This window comes from Myxine glutinosa, chromosome 1 (genome assembly GCF_964187855.1).
Source record: "Myxine glutinosa chromosome 1, kmMyxGlut1.1, whole genome shotgun sequence".
NCBI classification, from domain to species: Eukaryota; Metazoa; Chordata; class Myxini; order Myxiniformes; family Myxinidae; genus Myxine; species Myxine glutinosa.
Genome location: NC_136261.1, coordinates 323,949,478 through 323,971,191, shown reverse-complemented (window position 1 = coordinate 323,971,191; position 21,714 = coordinate 323,949,478). Strand labels below are relative to the sequence as shown.

Here is a 21,714-nt window from a genome sequence, read left to right as displayed (position 1 = left end):
TGTCATTCAAATTCGTCATTCATGATTCATTAATCTCGTTCCTCGTGCATTGTTTGCGTCATGGGTCTCCTACTCCTCCTCTTCCTCCTCCCTGCCCTCTGTGCCTCTCCCCTTCCGCCATCAACTTTCCCACCACGCCTCCGAAACCGCAGGTCACGTGACCCGTGTGGGATGAATGAATCCCCTTTTCTGGAATGTTTATCTCACAAAGTTGTTTTTATTATTGTTGCAGAGAATAGTCTTTTAATAATATAAACGAATTATTAAAGACAAAACTTTTTTTTTACTCGTGTAAACAAATCATACCGATTTATATATAAATGTCTGTGTGTTCATCGTTTGGATGGAATATTGAATGATCGGATGGATTTGTGAGTCGTTGTCCTGGAATCCATGGAGTGACACAAACGTAAAACTGAATTACAAAGGAAAACAGACGAGCACAGCCGCGGTGACATGTTCTTTATAATCTTTCGTACTTTGTCCATAACGTCAGAGAGCGTCGGTTAATAATATCATTCAACATAGGAAGAGTCCATGTTGAGAAAGAGAAGACAATCCGGAGGTTTGATTAGACAACCCGGGTGTTCAGTTAGACATCAATTAAGGTGACGACTGAGGATCCCGATCTTCGGGGAGATTCCTAAAGGACCTTGGACCTCGACCCCCAACCTGAAGTCCGAACCTCGACCCCCGAATCCTGGACCTCGACCCCCGAATCCTAGACCTCGACCCCCGAATCCTGGACCTCGACCCCGGAATCCTGAACCTCGACCCCGGAATCCTGGACCTCGACCCCCGAATCCTGGACCTCGACATCTGAACTTCGGACCTTGACCCCCGAATCCTGGACCTCGACCCCCGAATCCTGGACCTCGACCCCCGAATCCTGGATCTCGACCCCCGAATCCTGAACCTCGACCCCCGAATCCTGAACCTCGAGCCCCGAATCCTGGACCTCGAGCCCCGAATCCTGGACCTCGAGCCCCGAATCCTGGACCTCGACCCCCGAATCCTGGACCTCGACCCCCGAATCCTGGACCTCGACCCCCGAATCCTGGACCTCGACCCCCGAATCCTGAACCTCGGCCCCGGAATCCTGGACCTCGACCCCCGAATCCTGAACCTCGAGCCCCGAATCCTGGACCTCGACATCTGAACTCCGGACCTTGACCCCCGAACTCCGACCCCCCGAATCCTGGACCTCGACCCCCGAATCCTGAACCTCGACCCCCGAATCCTGGACCTCGACATCTGAACTCCGGACCTTGACCCCCGAACTCCGACCCCCCGAATCCTGGACCTCGACCCCCGAATCCTGGACCTCGACCCCCGAATCCTGGACCTCGACCCCCGAATCCTGAACCTCGACCCCCGAATCCTGAACCTCGACCCCCGAATCCTGAACCTCGACCCCCGAATCCTGAACCTCGAGCCCCGAATCCTGGACCTCGAGCCCCAAATCCTGGACCTCGACCCCCGAATCCTGAACCTCGAGCCCCGAATCCTGGACCTCGACATCTGAACTCCGGACCTTGACCCCCGAACTCCGACCCCCCGAATCCTGGACCTCGACCCCCGAATCCTGGACCTCGACCCCCGAATCCTGGATCTTGACCCCCGAATCCTGGACCTCGACCCCCGAATCCTGAACCTCGACCCCCGAATCCTGAACCTCGACCCCCGAATCCTGAACCTCGACCCCCGAATCCTGGACCTCGACCCCCGAATCCTGAACCTCGAGCCCCGAATCCTGGACCTCGACCCCCGAATCCTGGACCTCGACATCTGAACTCCGGACCTTGACCCCCGAACTCCGGACTTCGACCCCCGACCTTCGATCGCCCAACGTTTAAATGGCAAGAGAATCATTGCCCGGAATGAGCACAGCGATGATTTCTTCCTTCCGCAAGATGGATGCAGCGCAGCAGAAGATGGAGCATTTACTGGCGCTGAAAGGTAAAAAGTCTTTTATCTTATTTATAGACATGTAAAGCTTCTGAGCTCATAAACTCATTTGCCGTTTCTATTTGTGCAGCGATGCCCGCACACTGTGATCCCCGATTCATGAGGTTTACCCCCAATACCTGAGGTACCGAGTCTCGCATTGGCTAGGCCGAAGCCTACGGTGTCGGCTAGTTTACGTCGAGCTTTACTCGTCCCACCGTGACCGTGGGCGCACGTATGCGCACTTGCCTCCGAGATTTGTAGCTTGTGTTCGATTCCCGACCCGATTATTCGCCCGTGCAGTGAAACATAAGGACGTGTGACGTGCTCACGATGGGGAAGAACAGGCGGAATGACCTCTTCCTGTATTGAACTTGAAGTTCCTTTCAAAGTGGCCATATTATATTATAACGATAATAGTTATAAATTATTATTAATATTATATAATATACCAGGGGGAGGGGGTGGTAAATGATTATATATATATATATATATATATTAGTGTAAGCACTAATCAGACAGTGCCAGCCAGGTTGCTAATGCTATAGGTAAAGGTGACGGGGTTTTAGGAGTAATGACTAATGTACATACAGGTAAGCAGACAGCACAGTGCCAGACAGGTTGCTATGCCTATAGGTAAAGGCGACGGGGTTTTAGAGGTAAGCAGAGGGCACAGTGCCAGCCAGGTTGCTATAGGTAAAGGCGACGGTGTTTTAGGAGTAATGTACATACAGGTAAGCAGACAGCACAGTGCCAGACAGGTTGCTATAGGTAAAGGCGACGGGGTTTTAGAGGTAAGCAGAGGGCACAGTGCCAGCCAGGTTGCTATAGGTAAAGGCGACGGTGTTTTAGGAGTAATGTACATACAGGTAAGCAGACAGCACAGTGCCAGACAGGTAGCTATAGGTGAAGGCGACGGGATTTTAGGAGTAATGTACATACAGGTAAGCAGACAACACAGTGCCAGACAGGTTGCTATAGGTAAAGGCGACGGGGTTTTAGAGGTAAGCAGACAGCACAGTGCCTGACAGATTGCTATAGGTAAAGGCGACGGGGTTTTAGAGGTAAGCAGAGAGCACAGTGCCAGAGAGGTAGCTATTGGTAAAGGTATTGGGGTTTTAGGGGTAATATATATGGGGTAAGCAGAGAGCACAGTGCCAGACAGGTAGCTATTGGTAAAGGTATTGGGGTTTTAGGGGTAATATATATGGGGTAAGCAGAGAGCACAGTGCCAGACAGGTAGCTATTGGTAAAGGTATTGGGGTTTTAGGGGTAATATATATGGGGTAAGCAGAGAGCACAGTGCCAGACAGGTAGCTATTGGTAAAGGTATTGGGGTTTTAGGGGTAATATATATGGGGTAAGCAGAGAGCACAGTGCCAGACAGGTAGCTATTGGTAAAGGTATTGGGGTTTTAGGGGTAATATATATGGGGTAAGCAGAGAGCACAGTGCCAGACAGGTAGCTAAAGGTAAAGGTAACAAGGTTTTAGAGGTAAGCAGAGAGCACAGTGCCAGACAGGTAGCTATAGGTAAAGGTGATGGGGATTTAGGGGTAAGCAGAGAGCACAGTGCCAGCCAGGTAGCTATTGGTAAAGGTATTGGGGTTTTAGGGGTAATATATTGAGATAAGCAGACAGCACAGTGCCAGACAGGTAGCTATCGGCAAAGGTATTGGGGTTTTAGGGGTAATATACATGGAGGTAAGCAGACAGCACAGTGCCAGACAGGTAGCTAAAGGTAAAATGGTTTTAGGGGTAATATTTTGAGGTGAGCAGACAGCACAGTGCCAGACAGGTAGCTATTGGCAAAGGTGATGGGGTTTTAGGGGTAATATATATTGGGGTAAGCAGACAGCACAATGCCAGCCAGGTAGCTATAGCCTCGAGGTAAAGGTAATGGGGTTTTAGGATGTATTCGTAGAGGGATAAATGATATTGCAAAGCAGGTAGTGTTAACACTGTAGAGGAATTTTCGTGACGAATCACCTGGAATATTGTGCCCAGTTTTGGCCGCTCACCTGAGGAAGGGCAGACATAGCTGTTTCGAGAAGTTTCAGCGTCGAGTGACGAGAGTGACCGATTCCAGGGCTAGCCGAGACGAAGCTATAAGAGTGGCTGAAGGAGACGAAGAATATGAGGGGATCGGATTGAGATGTTTCACATAATGAAGAGCAGGCTCTGTTGATGGAATAAGTGCAGAAGAGTTTTTCACACAGAATGGACAGTGATGGCAGTGGCAGTGGCAGTGGCAGTGGCAGTGGCAGTGGCAGTGGCAGTGACAGTGACAGTGACAGTGACAGTGACAGTGACAGGACCAGTAGCCATAGCCTCAACGAGGAGAGTCGTGAGGTACCAAGGCAGGGGGTTTTCAATCAGGTATTCAGGTATCAGGTTATGCAGGGGTTATCGCCCGCATCCTGAACAAATTACCAATTTCCTTCCCTGACTACCACTTTGTAAACAAAATGACCAGTCTTCCTCCCTCATACTTCCATCGCTCCCAGTCCCCCCCAGTGAAAACCCTGCCGAATGGCTGCTTTGGCAGCACCGAACCTACCAAAGTTGTAACATCGAGCCTTTTGGGCAGAGCAGCACAGAGAGCAGGCTGTGACCATCTGAGATTGTGATGGTGTGGTGGAATGGCGATTAAAGAAGTAACTTGCTTTCTCCCATGTTTCCTACACAGTGATGCGCCTCACAAGACCCTCTCTGAATACCACGTTGCCCGTGTCGTGTGAAGAACGTGACCTTGCAGGTCTGGATGTCCCATTCATTACCTGTAACTGCCTACCTATATGCCCATATTCTCATCAGTCTGCTCGCTTATTGGTTTTGCCCATTTGGTATACGGTTCCTCTGTATATGTCGTTCATTTTCTTTGTATTTGATGCTTTTGGGAATGTCTATTTACAAGGCTGAAAACCATAAAAGTGGAAAATGTAAAAATAGTAAGGCTTCTTGATTGATTCTTGTTACCTCTGCCACCAAAGGTGGGTGGAGCTTATGTTTTCACTCTTGTCTGTCCGTTTGTCTGTGAACAAAATATCTGAACAAAATATCTGAACAAAATATCTCAAAAAGTTGTGGATGGAAGCGGACGAAATTTGGCAGTACGTATGTGACAAGGACGAAATGATTAGATTTTGATGAATACCCGGATTCGGATCCAGCTAGTAGAATGTTTTAAGTGGTTCTTCACCATTGGGTGATAGGGCCAAAACGATACATAGCAGGATATCTCAAAAAGTTATGGACGGGTTTGGACGAAACTTGGTGGACCGGTTGGGTGTCTGACATGGATGATTCGATTCGATTTTGGTGCAGATTGAATATGGATTCGGATATGAGAATCTTACTATAATAATTTACCAAATGTCTGTCTGTCCGTTCGAAGGTACCGCAATAACGGCTGAACCAATCGCAACGATATTTTGGGTGGGTATTCCTGGGACCCCTTGGAGTAAAATAGGCTATATTGTTTTTCCAATTTTTTCCCCAATTTTCCAGTTTTTCCAAACACGATTGAATAATATTTACCGATATTAACAGTGATGTGGCTTTTATTGATATTCTGCAAATGCTATTTAGATTTTGATGAGAATTACGAACCTGCCGTGAATGCGGAAGTGGACAGATGACGGCAATGCGCGGGTTTGATAATATCCCAATAATATCCCAAACAAAGTAATGTTAAATCGTTAATCGTGTTAATCATTTTGTTAAAGTATCAATGGATGATTGGAATTGAGGGAATACAAGTACGATTTTGAATTCGTAATTGTATTCACCCACCCGTACGGAACTTCACATCAGGATTTTAATATTTGTTTATGTCACGAATGTTGTTAAAAGTTTATTATATTAATGTATATTTGTGATTGGAGTTATGCTGTTTGGAATGAAAAAAAGAGATATCGAGTTAAAGTGAATGACGGAATGCCGTCACGGTTTTACGTTCTAAACGTGAAATTCGCGGATCGCCAGATGCAGATTCGCCATTGACTGGGAATGGAACACAGGTACCTGTTTGTTTGTGAACGGGTACGTTTTTCATGGAAGTCCTTCACGAACTTGCTGTCCATGTCTGACGTGTGACTGAAGGTGCTACAGGAATGTGGAATTTATTGGTTTCATGCTTTAGCATTCGCCGTTTCTGCATTGTCTGTTTGCTTCTGGCCTCCCACCCATGCGTAGCACGGGTACCTCACTAGTTCTTACAATTACAAGTGATTCTTCACCATTGGGAGATAGGGTCAAAAACGATACATAGCAGGATATCCCAAAAAGTTATGGATGGATTTTGACGAAACTTGATGGACAGGTTGTGTGTGTGACAAGGAAGAATTGATTCAATTTTGGTTAAGATCCGGATTCGGATCCGGCTAGTATTTTTAAAGTGATTCTTCACCATTGAGTGATATGGCCAAACAGGCGGAGGTTTGTGCTCTACCGAGTGCTGTTCTAGTTGTGATTATGTATTTATTCATGTGTATGGGACTGACAGGATGGCCGAGAGCTACACACACTCACCTCTAACCTGTTTAGCCTGGGTTTGAATCTCAGACCCAGCTATAAACTGGCATTCTGGTGTTTCACAGGCAGGGTTACTCATCAATGTGTGTGCCATCCCTCCTGTTTTCTGGCATTGGTTGGTGGACTTTAAAGATCCCACGGTGTCCTTCGTGAGCTATCACCGGCACCATGAACAAATTACAAATTCCTGCCCTATATACTGCTGGTAAGGCAATGGCAAACCACCCAGTATAACTCATATCAATAACTGCTTCGGCAACACCGACTCTCTGTAACAGCATCAGAATGAGAATTTGCAGATGGGAAATTCCACCATAACTCGTCGAACAGAATGTTGGTGACAAAGCTTATTTGATTATACGGTAGCAGTAAGATGAGTCATTTCCCTTTCTAACCAGGTTACTGAAAAACACTCAGTAAATTATCATCTGGTCGGAAAAATGTGATGGATGGAGGTATTTAAAAAATGAATTATGTCGGTTAGAATTGTATGGTATGGAATGAATCCAAATTGTATGGCGCGCCTCTGCCAGCAGCGTTCGCTGCCTTTGAGCTGAAGCTCGCCCCAAGCCGCCATAAGCCACGTGGCAGAGTCAAATAATGCCATACACAATGCCATACAATTGCCATACAATGCACAATGCCATACACAAATGCACAATGCCATACAGTGCATAATGTAGTGGCACAATGCCATACAATTCATTCAACATAAAAAATGATTTTGCTGTAATGTGAAAAAATATTTGGTGCTTGGATTTTTTGTTTTCCTTCAAAGCACCCCAAAAATTCACGCAAAAAAAGGTTGAAGTGAAAGCTTTCATCCTGTTTATTGGATAAATCTTTGATCATGGGCTATCATCTTCATCTTAAGCATCCTCATCAAGGATACAGTGCCTTCAGAAAGTATTCACACCCCTTGACTTTTTCACATTTTGTTGTTACAACCTGAATTTAAAATGCATTAAACTGAAATTTTTTTGTTGGTGATCTACACAAAATATCCCATTATGTCAAAGTGGTATATTTTTTAGAAATGCTTTACAAAATAATTAACAATGAAAAGCTGAAATGTCTTGAGGCAATAAGTATTCAACCCCTTTGCTATGACACTCCAAATTGAGCTCAGGTGCATCCAATTTCCTTTGGTCATCCTTGAGATGTCTCGACAACTTGTTAGAGACCACCTGTGGCCAATTCAATGGATTGAACATGATTTAGAAAGAAACACACCTTTCTATATACAATATCCCACAGTTGACAGTGCATGTCAGAGCAGAAACTCGACCATGAAGTCCAATAAACGGTCTGAAGATAGAATTGTAAGGAGGCATTGATCTGGAGAAGGGTATAAAACAATTTCTAGAGTGTTGAAAGTTCCCAAGAGCACAGTGAGTTACATCATTAGCAAATGGAAATAACAGGTAACGACCCAGACTCTTCCTACAGCTGGCCGCCAGACCAAATTGAGCAACTGGGCAAGAAAGACGTTGGTCGAGGTCTAGGATGTGACCAAGAACCCAATTACCATTCTGACAGAACTACAGAGTTCCTTGGCTGAGATGGAAGAACCTGCTGGAAGGATAACAGCCTCTGCAGCACTTCACAAATACAGGCTTTTTGTGAGAGTGGCCAGACGAAAGACATTCCTGAGAAAAAGGCACCGAGCACAGCTCATCACCCATCGAACACCATCCCTAGCGTGAAGCATAGTGGTGACAGCATCATGCAATGGAGATGCTTTTCTGCGACAGAGCCCAGGCGACTTGACCACAAGCATACAGCCATCATACAACACTGGAATGGCTTCAGAACAAGAACATGAAAGTCCTTGAGTGGCCCAGCCAAAGCCCAGACTTGAATCCCATTGAGAATCGGTGGAAAGACTTGAAGTTTGCCGTTCACCGACACTCGCCATCCAACTTGACAGGACATGAGCAAATCTGCAAGGAAGAATGGGAAAAACTTCCCAAATCATGATGTACAAAGCTGGTACAGACATAACCAAGAAGACTCGAAACTGTAATCACTGCCAAAGGAGTTTCTATGAAGTATTGACTCAGGGATTTGAATAATTATGTAAATTCGATATTTCTGTATTTCATTTTTTATTATTTTGTAAAATATTAAAAAAAAAAAAAAATTCCATCATTTTGACATTATGGGGTATTATGTGTAGATCAGTGACACAAAAAGTCAATTTAATCCATTTTAAATTCAGGCTACAAAATAACAAAATGTTAAAAAGTGAAGGGGTGTGAATACTTTCTGAAGGCACTGTACCTAATGCATTTGCCATCTTGAGCATCTTCACCCAGACTTTGATAACAGTTGCCTTTATATTGTCACTTGTACGGACCCCATACTAAAAAAACCTTATACTGAAACACATGTTCGTGTGTTTCCCTGCCATTTGCTATCCAGCCAGGTTTTTTGTATTTCTCATCATCTGTATAGATTAAAATACCATTGATGTTGGTGCATGTGTCAACATCTTTGCTACTTGTGCAAGGTCTCTTGCATTCATTACAACATCCCTTTTATGGAAGGTACAGTATGTTTTGTATTACCGACACCATTTACTAGGTTTTTGCCATGTATTGTAGGAAACTTCGAGTCTGATGTTGGCAAATCTTTCATGAATTCCTTTTTACCTCCGCCGCTGAAGGTGAACAGAATATCTCAAAAAGTTGTGGGTGGATTTGGACGAAATTTGGTGAAGACGTTGGATATGTGACGCGGACGAAATTATTTGATTTTGGTGAAGATCTGGATCTGAGAATTTTTAAAGTGATTCTTCACCATTGAGAGATGGGCCACAATTATGTACAGCAAGCTATCTCAAAAAGTTGTGGATGGATTCGGAAGAAACGTGGTCGACTGTTTGGGTAAGTGACAAGAACAAGTGGATTAGCTTTTGGTTCAGGTCCAAATCCTGATCCGACCTATCAGTGGGATACAAAACACAAGTTGTTCAGCCTGACGGAGGAGGTATGCTCTCTACCGAGTGCCCTTCTAGTGTGGTTGAAAATCATTGACTGTGTTTATTTTTGGACTGACCCAATAAGCAGATATGTTGCATTTGATTATGAAAATTTCTGACATCTTCTTTTCGAATCGCAACTTCCTTATAGTGTAGCAGCATAGCAAACCTGTTGTGCATTTTGTGATACAAGCACCAAATTTGGCACAAATGTACATTAATATGTTGCGAACATTTTCAGATATTGGGCCACTTGAAATTCCGTAATTTTTTTTTTCAAATTTTTTCAAATTTCGTAATTTCAAATTTTTCGGGTGACACCGTCACAATTTCGGTCTTCGAGGCCGGCCGATATAGTGGGGCGGCTTAGCCCAAATATTCAAAAGAATTGTGCATTTTGTGATACAAGCACCAAATTTGGCACAAATGTACATTAATATGTTGCGAACATTGTGTGGTCAGCAATGAAGACGAGAGTCTGAATTACATGTATGCAAAAGACCTTGTGAACCAGTGAAGCAAATACACGGGTAAGCATGAATTAAATCTAGGGCATGATATAATTTCCATGATGTTTACCTCTACACTCAATGGTGGAAGGAGGTAATGTTTTGATCCCAGCTTGTCTGTATGTCTGTTTGTCTGTTAGTCCACAAAATTCCAGACAAAGCTTGTAGTAGTGGTAGTTGTAGTGGTAGTGGTGATAACAGAAATTGTTATATAGAACTGAACTTATATTATTATTATATGCAGAAAATAACTTCATTTCTATATGCCCTGCAGTGGACAGGTTAATTGGTTTATGCACTGAAGGGGTCACCCTGGTGTGCACTGCTGTGTTCTGCCTCACTGAGTTGTTCAGGTATGATGTACTCAGCACAAGCTTCCGGTCGGCTCGGAGGTGGGGGTGCGGGGCCTGTCACGGAACGTCAAAACAAACGGCCTGCCGGGGCCGCCCAAAAGTCGGGCGTGAGGGGCGCGTCCACTAATGGAACGCCTCTCGCTTCCCAGATCGAGGGCCACGTGGTCAGGAGAACCTCGTCCCTTCCGGTCACACTTTGCCTATCGGCCGGCCTCGAAGACCGAAATTGTGACCCGAAAAATTTGAAATTACGAAATTTGAAAAAATTTGAAAAAAAAAAATTACGGAATTTCAAGTGGCCCAATATCTGAATATGTTCGCAACATATTAATGTACATTTGTGCCAAATTTGGTGCTTGTATCACAAAATGCACAATTCTTTTGAATATTTGGGCTAAGCCGCCCCACTATTAGTCATGTTTGCTTTTGGTATTATTATTTGATGAAGTTGAACCTTTGCAAAAAGAGACTGACATAATCAACTGTTATCTTGTTTGTCAATGCCTCCTTTGCGACACGAGGAAGGCCTAACCAAATCCTTTGTGATTGTCGTAGTCCACTGGCAATTGCTTATCATGCTGGTGTTGGTAATATATTTGCCATCACCCTTGCTCTCGCTGCTGTCATCATTATCTGTTATTATTCTGTTGGCAAATAGTTTAAAACCATCACATGCATTGCTGTTCCAGAAATACCATTTTGTGCACAGTTCACAAGCAATTTGTGAAACTGGAGAAGTACCATTGTGATTAAGAGAATGGGATTGTGAATATGAGAAAAAGGCATCGACGTTTCTGATCTGACTACCATTTACCATGTCATGTGACAAGGCCACATGAAAATTCTGTCTATTTGTTCAAGGTGTTCTCACAAATACAGCTGGGGTCCATGGCTAGATTGTGTAAAGAATAGTATGGTTTGTATGTCTGCATAGGTTAGATTCCTCTTCTTACAGCAGGGAAAATGTCAGAGTAAGTCGTCTTGTAAAACGTGCACTGAGGAAGCAGTGACGAGTGTTAACTTTAAGATGATGTAGAGTAAGTTTGTTGTGTAACATCTGTTTTCGAGTGAGGCAGAGTAAGGTCTTAGACAAAAAGGCACAACTGGAAAGTGCATTGCATTCTCAGAGTAAACAGCATGGGCCATTTGGCCAGTGCACCGCAGGCCATGGTGGTGAGATCGGTTGCAGAGCCTTAGCGAGGGGTTCAAGACTTTTTTATCGGGGCTTGCCTGTGTGGCAGGAGTCCAGAAGATGGCACGCCCATGGCTGCGGCCAGCCAATTATAGGGACCTGCTGTGCATGAAAGGGGTCTCAACGTTTACGAGGGCCATAGCTGTGCTGTGTGTGACAGTTGGAGTTGCAACCATGCCTTCTGAGAGGCAGCATCCTTTTCTTCATCACCATACGTCTCCTCATCGCCAGCATCCAGCCCCGTGTCACACCAGCCCCGTGTCGCACCAGCCCCGTGTCGCACCAGCCCCGTGTCGCTCCAGCCCCTTGTCGCACCAGCCCCGTGTCGCACCAGCTCCTTGTCGCACCAGCCCCGTGTCGCTCCAGCCCCGTGTTGCACCAGCCCCGTGTCGCACCAGCCCCTTGTCGCACCAGCCCCGTGTTGCACCAGCTCCTTGTCGCTCCAGCCCCGTGTCGCTCCAGCCCCTTGTCGCACCAGCTCCTTGTCGCACCAGCCCCGTGTCGCACCAGCCCCGTGTCGCACCAGCCCCTTGTCGCACCAGCTCCTTGTCGCACCAGCCCCGTGTCGCACCAGCCCCGTGTCGCACCAGCCCCGCGTCGCACCAGCTCCTTGTCACACCAGCCCCTTGTCGCACCAGCCCCGTGTCGCATCAGCCCCGTGTCGCACCAGCCCCGTGTCGCACCAGCTCCTTGTCGCACCAGCTCCTTGTCGCACCAGCCCCTTGTCGCACCAGCCCCGTGTCGCACCAGCCCCGTGTCGCACCAGCCCCGTGTCGCACCAGCCCCTTGTCCCACCAGCTCCTTGTCGCACCAGCCCCTTGTCGCACCAGCTCCTTGTCGCACCAGCCCCGTGTCGCACCAGCCCCGTGTCGCACCAGCCCCGTGTCGCACCAGCCCCGTGTCGCACCAGCTCCGTGTCGCACCAGCTCCTTGTCGCACCAGCTCCTTGTCGCACCAGCCCCGTGTCGCACCAGCCCCGTGTCGCACCAGCCCCGTGTCGCACCAGCCCCGTGTCGCACCAGCCCCGTGTCGCACCAGCTCCTTGTCGCACCAGCCCCTTGTCGCACCAGCCCCGTGTCGCACCAGCCCCGTGTCGCTCCAGCCCCTTGTCGCACCAGCTCCTTGTCGCACCAGCCCCGTGTCGCTCCAGCCCCGTGTCGCTCCAGCCCCGTGTCGCTCCAGCCCCGTGTCGCTCCAGCCCCGTGTCGCTCCAGCCCCGTGTCGCTCCAGCCCCGTGTCGCACCAGCCCCGTGTCGCACCAGCCCCGTGTCGCACCAGCCCCGTGTCGCACCAGCCCCGTGTCGCACCAGCCCCGTGTCGCACCAGCCCCGTGTCGCACCAGCCCCGTGTCGCACCAGCCCCGTGTCGCACCAGCCCCGTGTCGCACCAGCCCCGTGTCGCACCAGCCCCGTGTCGCACCAGCCCCGTGTCGCACCAGCCCCGTGTCGCACCAGCCCCGTGTCGCACCAGCCCCGTGTCGCACCAGCCCCGTGTCGCACCAGCCCCGTGTCGCACCAGCCCCTTGTCGCACCAGCCCCGTGTCGCATCAGCTCCTTGTCGCACCAGCCCCGTGTCGCAGGAGAGGGAGGGGTGAGGAAGGAAGTGGGGGGGGGGGGGGGAGTGGAAGGGGGTTCATCACCTTTTCGTTGAATATATGCTGGTGAATGTGCCGTTCATCACGTTTCTGAGTTAAGTGTGATGATGATCAGGAAGAAGAAGAAGAAGCCTTACTACCAACTTCGTACACGTCCGGAATTGTTCGATTTATTTGTGTTCAAATGTCTGGTGATTGTTTTGTATTTACTTATGCGAATGTGTACTTGTGTATAACTGTCATTAATTAAAAAAGGCCGAGGCACTATTGGGGTTTTTTTGTGTGCCTAAAACACTCACGGGCACTCACTGATGAACCTCTGAAAGTTTGACGAAGATCCGTTCAGCCATCTCTGAGAAAAATGGTCACACACACACACACACACACACACACACACACACACACACACACACACACACACACACACACACACACACACACACACACACACACACACACACACACACACACACACACACACACACACACACACACACACACACACACACACACACACACACACACACACACACACACACACACACACACACACACACACACACACACACACACACACTCTTATATAGTAGATAACGTCTTGTCTCCCTTTATTCCTGTATTGTTTTTTAATTAACCTCACTTTAACTATAAGAGATGTTTTCCCGTCTTTTGCCTCCCGTGCGTTGCACCACCAAGCTCGGCCTCAAATTAGAGCGACCCTTGTGGTTTAGTAAAAGGCAAAGAACAGTTAATTGACGCAGTGAATTTGGTTTATTTCGGCTATCTTCAGGTTTAGTAAAAGCTCCTGAAATGATGGGTGACATTAGTTAAACCTGTCAGCACAACATTATGTTTGCTCACTTGTTTGGAATTGCCAATATGTATTTTACATTAAAGTAATGTGTTTGGGCTTATCCATTATACAAAGAACGAAAAGCACAACCAACTAAGAAACGATACCAAGTGAAGTACTGGAAAGAGCAGACCTCGCCTCGGGAAACAATTTCATCCATCGCTCAAAAACCTTCTCCGACCTGAACCTTAATGTTCCAGGCACGGGCAATGTCGTCATCCAGGAAGGTTGCAACCAAGGAACTGAATGAAGTTTGAAGCATTTCGTTCGAGAATGGGTAAAATAGTGGCTTGCTTCTTGGTTTAAAAAGAACAAGGTCACAATGAAGGCGGACACGATTGGGCGGTGTGTGTTTCCATATTATCCAGGTTGGAAAGAATATTGGTAAAATAATTTGTGCACAGATTGGTGTGGAATAATAGACAATTGTACCATCATTACAATATTACAGGATGTGGTGCCAATTGGTGATAATCCCAGGGTGTTGCATTGAACCAGCTGTAAGGATTACAGCTAATCTTACATCGACGAGACAGGAAGAAATTGAAAAATAATTCCAAGAGCATTTTATGGAAAACAGGTTGCGTGCGGTGATACAGTAGATAATAGCATTTCACTGTGTACAATCTAGCCATGAATTTGATCTGGGTAGGACTTCTGTCCTGGATGTCCACAGCCAGTAAACAAACATCATAGGTTGGCCCACAAGGCATGGCAAATTAAAAGGCCAGGAGGATTGGTCTAACTGGTGAAACAATGGACCTACCTTAACGGAACACACCCATAATACAGGCCGCCATGTCAGGTTGTGTAAGGCCTGCAAACAATGGGAGATTATCCTTAGATCTCTTTAAAAGCCTACAGTACCACACCTACTCACGCTACATCATCATAAGGTGCACTTCCAAAGACCCCCCATCCTCTTCCACCCCCAACCCCCCTACACACTTTTTCTGAAGGTCTGAATCATTTCTGAGATTCGCACATTTGCTGGTAATGCAATACAAATCGTGCAATGGCTTTTGTGGATTACATCGGTGTTCCATTCCATCTGTGAAACGTCATATCAGATATGTGAAACATGAGTGCTCTAATGTAACATAAGCCTCCTTATTATGAAGCACCATAAGGTGTTCTGCATGCTGCGTTCAGAAACCCGAAGATGAGATTGTAATTGGCACATTTCCGTGCAGTGTCGGCGTGGATGGCAATGGTGTTGTAACACGTTTCATTATCTTGTTGCCAAACTTGCCATTGGATGCCGTGTGGAGTTTGTGCGGCTTCTCCTTTCCGAGGAGCTCATCAGTGCCGCAACTGGTGAAAAGATCCATCATGGTTGCACAGGATCGGCAGTTATCACTATAAACGTATTGTCGCGAACATAGTGAACATTTTGTTTCGTTTTGGGGAAGGGAATAAGGAAAGTTCTTCTGGCAGAAGGAATCTCACCTGGGAGTTCAATGGATGGGTGTAGAAGTGAAAGAGCAGAAAAGAAGTGGTTAAAAAAACAAAAACTACAAGGCCACCAATTTGTCTCCAGTGAGCAAGAGGTAAATTCTAAATTCAGCATCGTGACATCTGCACTTTAGTGTTACAAAATAGGTTGAGCAATTTTTGGTTGGCTTTTTATTATTTGACTAATGTATATGTATGCATACCAGGCCCGGAGGTGTCAGGGTTCGAGCGTCCGCTACGAGTCATGGGAGATCGGTGGATTAAACCCCGGCCTAGCCATACCAAAGATTAAAAATGGTATGAATGATCGTTTTAAGGCCATTTTCCCTGCTAGAGCGGGGGTTAGCCTTGCGGGCCCCATGACAGCCATGGTTCCCTGTTTGAGGCAATGTTTTTATGACCGGATGCCCTTCCTGACGCCAACCCTTGGTCGCCTCTTACGATGCGCAGGGATACGGTGTACCTATTCTAAACCGGGGTACACACCGGGATAAAAAATTGATTCCCTTGATCTTGATTGCTCTTGATCTTGATTCTTGATTAAAAATGGTATGTGCAGCTTATTTGCTTGACACATCATTTAAGAGGATAGAGCAAATACAAACAACTCTGGGAAGGCAATGGCAAACCACCCAGCTGGCCCAAAAATAGATTCCCTTGATCTTGATTGATCTTGATTCTTGATTCTTGATCTTGCTTGATGTTGATCTTGAAAACTTGATTGAAAGAAAATGATTCCCTTGCCAAGAAACTGCTTTGGCCTCAGATTTTCTATACAAAACAAACAAATTTGCTTTAAGGCAAAGTTCCCATAATCCCCCAGTCACTGTTTGCTCACTGTACTAATTGTACACTGACACCCACTTACATATAATTAATTTTATAATTTGTCTTCATGTCAACAGGACTTCTTAATTCTATCGTCGGTGTTCCTATCTTTATGTTATTTATTTAGAAGAGGAGGAAGGTAAAGAATTTTTTTTTTGATTGAGCATATTGTTGTGGAAATGATTCCTCGGGGTTAACATTGCTTAGTGTAGATTAGTTAGCTCATTAATGAATATCTTGGAGTAAGCAGAAAGTAAATAATTGTGATATTAGATATGCGTCATTGTAATAGATCGACGATGTCCACCACTCCTAATGTTTGTGTCTAAAAATCACCATCCCTGCGAGCCTTATGCTGTATCTTCTGCCCTTTGAAATCTGTATCTTATGTCCTTTTAGCATTTCGCTAGGCCGTAGGCGCCACGTGGAGCTGCTTCATTCCTGCTTGAGAGGGAAGGGGAGGACCTTGCCCGACTGCCAAGTCATGAAGGGCGATCCTCCACCCATCAAACAGGACGCTTGCTCAATTGTGAGTGAGGGGGAATGGCACGAGAGGTGATTAAAGGCAGGGGGACGGGCGTAAGTCAGGAGTAGTCTGAAATCAGCCTTGGGGAAAGCTGCGCTTTTTGTTCAACCAGAGCCAGGCTTGGCCCGCGTCAGAGCCATGCCCTCTCCTCTCCTCCAGGCCTTGCTGCACAGGACACGATAAGCCATTTTCCTGCCGAGCAAGCCGGGACACTGCTGATTCGATCCTGTGTGATTCTGCCGGGATTATCCAGTATTTCTGTCTCTTGGATTCCCTATGTCTTCTTAATTGTTTTGTGAATGTGGGACCAGATAGAGGATATAGATAATTAAGCAATCCCGTTTTTTTTTGTTGTTTCGTCGGTGCCTCTCCTTCGGTGAGGGGGTACAGGATTTTTATTGACATTCTATTGACATCTATTTTTTTTCTTGTATTCTTTCCCCTGTGTGACCATTACTAGTTCAATTAAATATACCTGGTCTCCAGGTGAATTAGAGATGGCGTGGTCACTTTTGTAATCAGGAAAGTCCGTTGAGGGTTAATTTGCTACGGCAATTAACGCCGTATATCCTGACTGGGCCGCACGTCTCTCGGCTTCGCTCTGCTGTTAATTAAAGACGAGGTGTTTAGCACCAGTTAGCATAACAATTGGCTGATTCGACGGTCCCACCTGCATGGTATCGGAATGGAGGGACCCGCAATCCGACCCGTGATGGTTGACCCACGTGGCCATTATGACAACGTTGAAGCAACCCACTGGAATTGCACCAGGCAACTGGAATGAACCCACGTGGCTACAACAATAATTTTGAAAACCTTGAGCACCTCACAGCACAACAAATGATGACCTTGTGATACATTGATGTTGGTGATGGCATAACACATGATGTTGCATCCGAGGTCCATTCTGAATACATTGTTTAGTTGTTTGAAGTTTCATAACTTGTCGCTCCAAAATTTAATGGTGGTCTCGAAAGTGGTGCAGCACCTGTTATCTTTTTTCGCCCAATGTGTTATTTGTGTAGATATTAGTTTTGGTGTGAAATTGTCTGATTACATACAACAGATGGCAATGCAGTACTTCCTTCTCTTTGCAGCTACCTTTCCAAGTCCTGCAGGTACTGACAATTCGGCGTTCGTGATAGGAAACGACTTTTTCATTCTCGGGAAAATGCTCACTTTGCCACAGAACTTTGGGTAAAGCCATTTTTATTGATTTTTATTTTTATTTTGTATTTTTATTTTTTGCTTTCACGGGTTGTTGAGGCACAAAAACCTTCCTTATTTATTAAACTGCTGTGTTTGCATATATTTATGTTGAGGTCAAATTATTTCCACCCAAGGATGGAGACACTTCAGGTCTTCTTAACCCCATGAATGCATTATGACATGCATATACAATAACTTCTAACATGTGCAAGGGTTATATGCTCTTTCACATGTGTATCCATGTACAAATTGTACAAAAGTCGTCATTATTAAACTATAATGCCATTATTATTATTAAACATTATTAAACATTCATAAATTTTATGAATAAATATAAATAATAATGAATCATGGCTTCATTATAGTTCGTTATATAGAAAACATGTTTCGTTATATAATTAAGTGATACTGTATCAACAAAATTATTGAGTGATTAATTGTGGTGAAATTGAAAATGCAAGGACACCATAATGTCCTTAAGCATAGCACGTCATACATGCTATATGTAAGAGTAAAGGGGTTAATGATTCCACTGTCTTTTGATCATTGTTTATTACCTGCGCCAGTAAAGGTGGATGGAGGTTATGTTTTCACTCCTGTCTGTTTGTCTGTCTGTCTGTAAGCAGGATATCTCAAAAAGTTATGGACGAATTCGGACAAAATTCAGTATACTGTATACCTTTAAAATACTGAACACCAAGCAAGGAAGGAGCACATTCTATTTTTAACATCTTTGGTATGACTTTGCCATGGCCTAGTTTGAACTGCCGACTCCCTATTCCCTCGACTTCCAGCCCGCCGGCTCAGGGTCGTTGCTCTAACCATTACACCACTGAGTACACAATAACAACAACAGGCATTTTAAGGCCATTTTCCCTGCTAGAGCGGGGGTTAGCCTTACGGGCCCCATGACAATCTTCTCCATTTTGCCCTATTTTCTGCATCTCCCCTTGTTAAGCCCCTTGCCCGCATTTCTTCTTCCACCATCTTTAGCCAAGTCTTTCTCGGTCTTCCCCGGCCTCTACTTCCTTCTACATTCATTTCCATCATTCTTCTCAACCAGTCACTTTCATCCTTCCTCATGACCAAACCATCTCAACCTGTTTCTCTTCACAGCATCAATCACAGGCTCTATTCCCATCATCTTTCGCAATTCATAATTTGTCTTCCTCTCTCTCTCAACGATACTCCGCACATCCACCGAACCATTCGCATTTCCACCCTTTCCAGCCTTCGTTGCTGCTCTACGTTCATTACCCATGTCTCGCTCCCATAAATCATAACACTTCTCAAACATGCAGCATACACCTTTCCCTTCAGCTTAAACGACACTTCCCTCCTCGTCAGCACCCCACTCAGTTCCCAAAACTTCTTCCATGCGCATCTCATTCTAGCAACCGTTGCCGAGTCTGATCCACCTTCTCCATTCAGCATGTCTCCTAGGTAGCAATATGTTTTCACACCTTCCAGCTTCACGCCGTCTCCAAGATCCAACAAGTCAACATTTCCTCCATCTGCAGCTTCCTCTGTACACACCTTACACTTGAATGTAGCTGCCACACTGGTTAATGACCCTCTCAGACCACTACATTTTCGATGAACCCACTCGGCGCACATTGTACATTGAATGGAATTCACTCCGACACCCTTCTTGCACACAACACACGGCCACTTCCCAGTTCTTTCCACCTCACCACATGCTTTACCACTTGCCATCACCTTCGTCTTTCCGATATTCACTTTCAGACCTTTCGCCTCCATACATTCCTTCCACTTGTTCATCTTCTCCTTCAGTCCATCCATACTCTCCGCAATCAACACGAGATCATCTGCATACAAGTTTTGTCAACATCACTGAGTCTTGTTAAATAAATGCTGTCCAAACAGTGATTTGAACCTTGGGTGGTCAGATTTAAAGTGAGATGCCCCACTGACTGGCAATCCAGTTTCAGTTTTATTTCTTAAATTAAAAGGGCATAGCAAAGCACAACTGATGAGCCCAGGATATCATTTCAGATTGCGTGGTGTTATTATTGGTACACTACTCTTTGGGCCCAGTTTAAAAGGGGGCAGGGAGCATTCTAAGATGAACTGGGGCGGATTTCTCCTCGCAGACTGGATGAATCGTACCAATGGCTTTAGATACAACTTTGATGTTGATTTGTGATGAGAACACATTTGCCAGCTTTGTTTCCAAATGTGAAAAGTTGTTGTACTTTCCAGGATTCGTTTTTTATGCCTCCGCTAATGAAGTCGTCGGGAGGCATTGTTTTCGGGGTTGTCCAGCCATGTGTCCATCCGTCCGTCCATTATAGGTTTCTGTTACCGCAATAACTTAAGAACAGCTGATGGGATCTAAGTCAAACTTGGTACAAGTATGTATATTGATGTGAAGATGAACTGATTAGCATTTTCAAGAGGGTCAAGAGATCAAGTGTCAGAGGTCATGTTAGGTTAAAATTCTGTTACCGTGCTAACTTGTGAACCAGTTATTGGATTTTGATCAACCTTGCTACAAGTATGTATAATGATGCAAAGATCAACTGATTCGAATTTTCAAGAGGGTCAAGAGATCAATGGTCAGAGGTCATGTACGGTAAAAATGTCATAGAGGTAGGGATTTGAACTAAACTAAGTGCATGTATAACTTGATACATATGTACAGATTAGATATTAAGGTCAATTGGTGTTGAGGTTTTCGGTGAAAGTAAGCAAAAGCTGAATGTGGGTGGAGGCATATTGGTCAACGTCGCGACCTCAAATTATGTCCAGTTTTAGTTATTTATCTGATTTCATTTTTGTCCTTTGGATGGAAGTAAACCTAGAGCCATGATGCAGTTTTCTCAACATTTCCAGCAATGACATCACAACTTTCTTTACTGGACTTGCCAAGGAATCTGAGATAGCGTTAAAATTTGTTTTCCAAAACTTATTTTTACAGAAACATTTTCCTGGGCGAGACCTTTTCTAGCTACATCAGTGTTCACAATGACAGCAGCCAGCTTGTACGTGACATTGCCATCAAGGTAAATGTTCCTTTTTCTCTGTGTTAATCCTTTGTGGTCTTTATCTGATCTTATTCCAAGAGCTAAAAGGAAAGTGAACATAACAAAAGTATGAAGAGTTTGATTCCAAAATGTGATAAATGCCAATTCCACGTTTTATGAGTGCTGGCAGGTTCACTAAGCTCGATGATACCTGTATCTATTCGATGATACATGTAACAAAATATTGTACAGTATACAGTATATACATTTTTCTACAAAATGTTATACATGTCATGTTTCACATAGAAAAAGCTGCCTTACATTGTTTCACAACGCAATATCTCATATTCCCAATATATCACGACACAATAGAAATATCCACCGTATTTTCTGCATAAAAGTCAATGTGGAGTATAAGTTGAATTGGCTAATTTCCCCATTTTTCTTTCCTTCATTTATGGATAAATCGATTTGGAGTATAAGATGAAGCAAAATCGACGACGGTAGTTAGCAAAACTGTCAGTCAAAACAATAGAGGTGTTCCTCCCTGACAAAACAATTCCTCCCTGACACTCACAACGCATCATGAGCTACGGTACTTTTAGGGTCATGAATATTGTTACGGTACGCGGTTAAGGATGTTGTTTGCCGAGCGAAGGCTCCGCGACCGAACAGTTGTTCCCCGACTAAACCCGATTCACCCAAACGTTGGCCGTATCGCGCCACCGCTATTCAATCGGGAAA

At 45.3% G+C, this 21,714-nt stretch overlaps 1 protein-coding gene across 2 annotated transcripts in view; it reads left to right on the top strand.

Annotated features, from left to right (window-relative positions):
* The first annotated feature begins 517 nt into the window (after positions 1-517).
* The window catches only part of TRAPPC13 (trafficking protein particle complex subunit 13), an 82,901-nt gene continuing 61,704 nt past the window's right edge, over positions 518-21,714 (top strand). For both annotated transcript variants that reach the window (XM_068096700.2, XM_068096708.2), the window contains exons 1-4: positions 518-1,959; positions 4,635-4,703; positions 17,872-17,971; positions 20,925-21,009. In XM_068096700.2, coding sequence (XP_067952801.1) covers positions 1,857-1,959; positions 4,635-4,703; positions 17,872-17,971; positions 20,925-21,009 — 357 coding nt within the window. In that variant the 5' untranslated portion in view covers positions 518-1,856. The remainder of the gene's footprint in view (positions 1,960-4,634; positions 4,704-17,871; positions 17,972-20,924; positions 21,010-21,714) is intronic.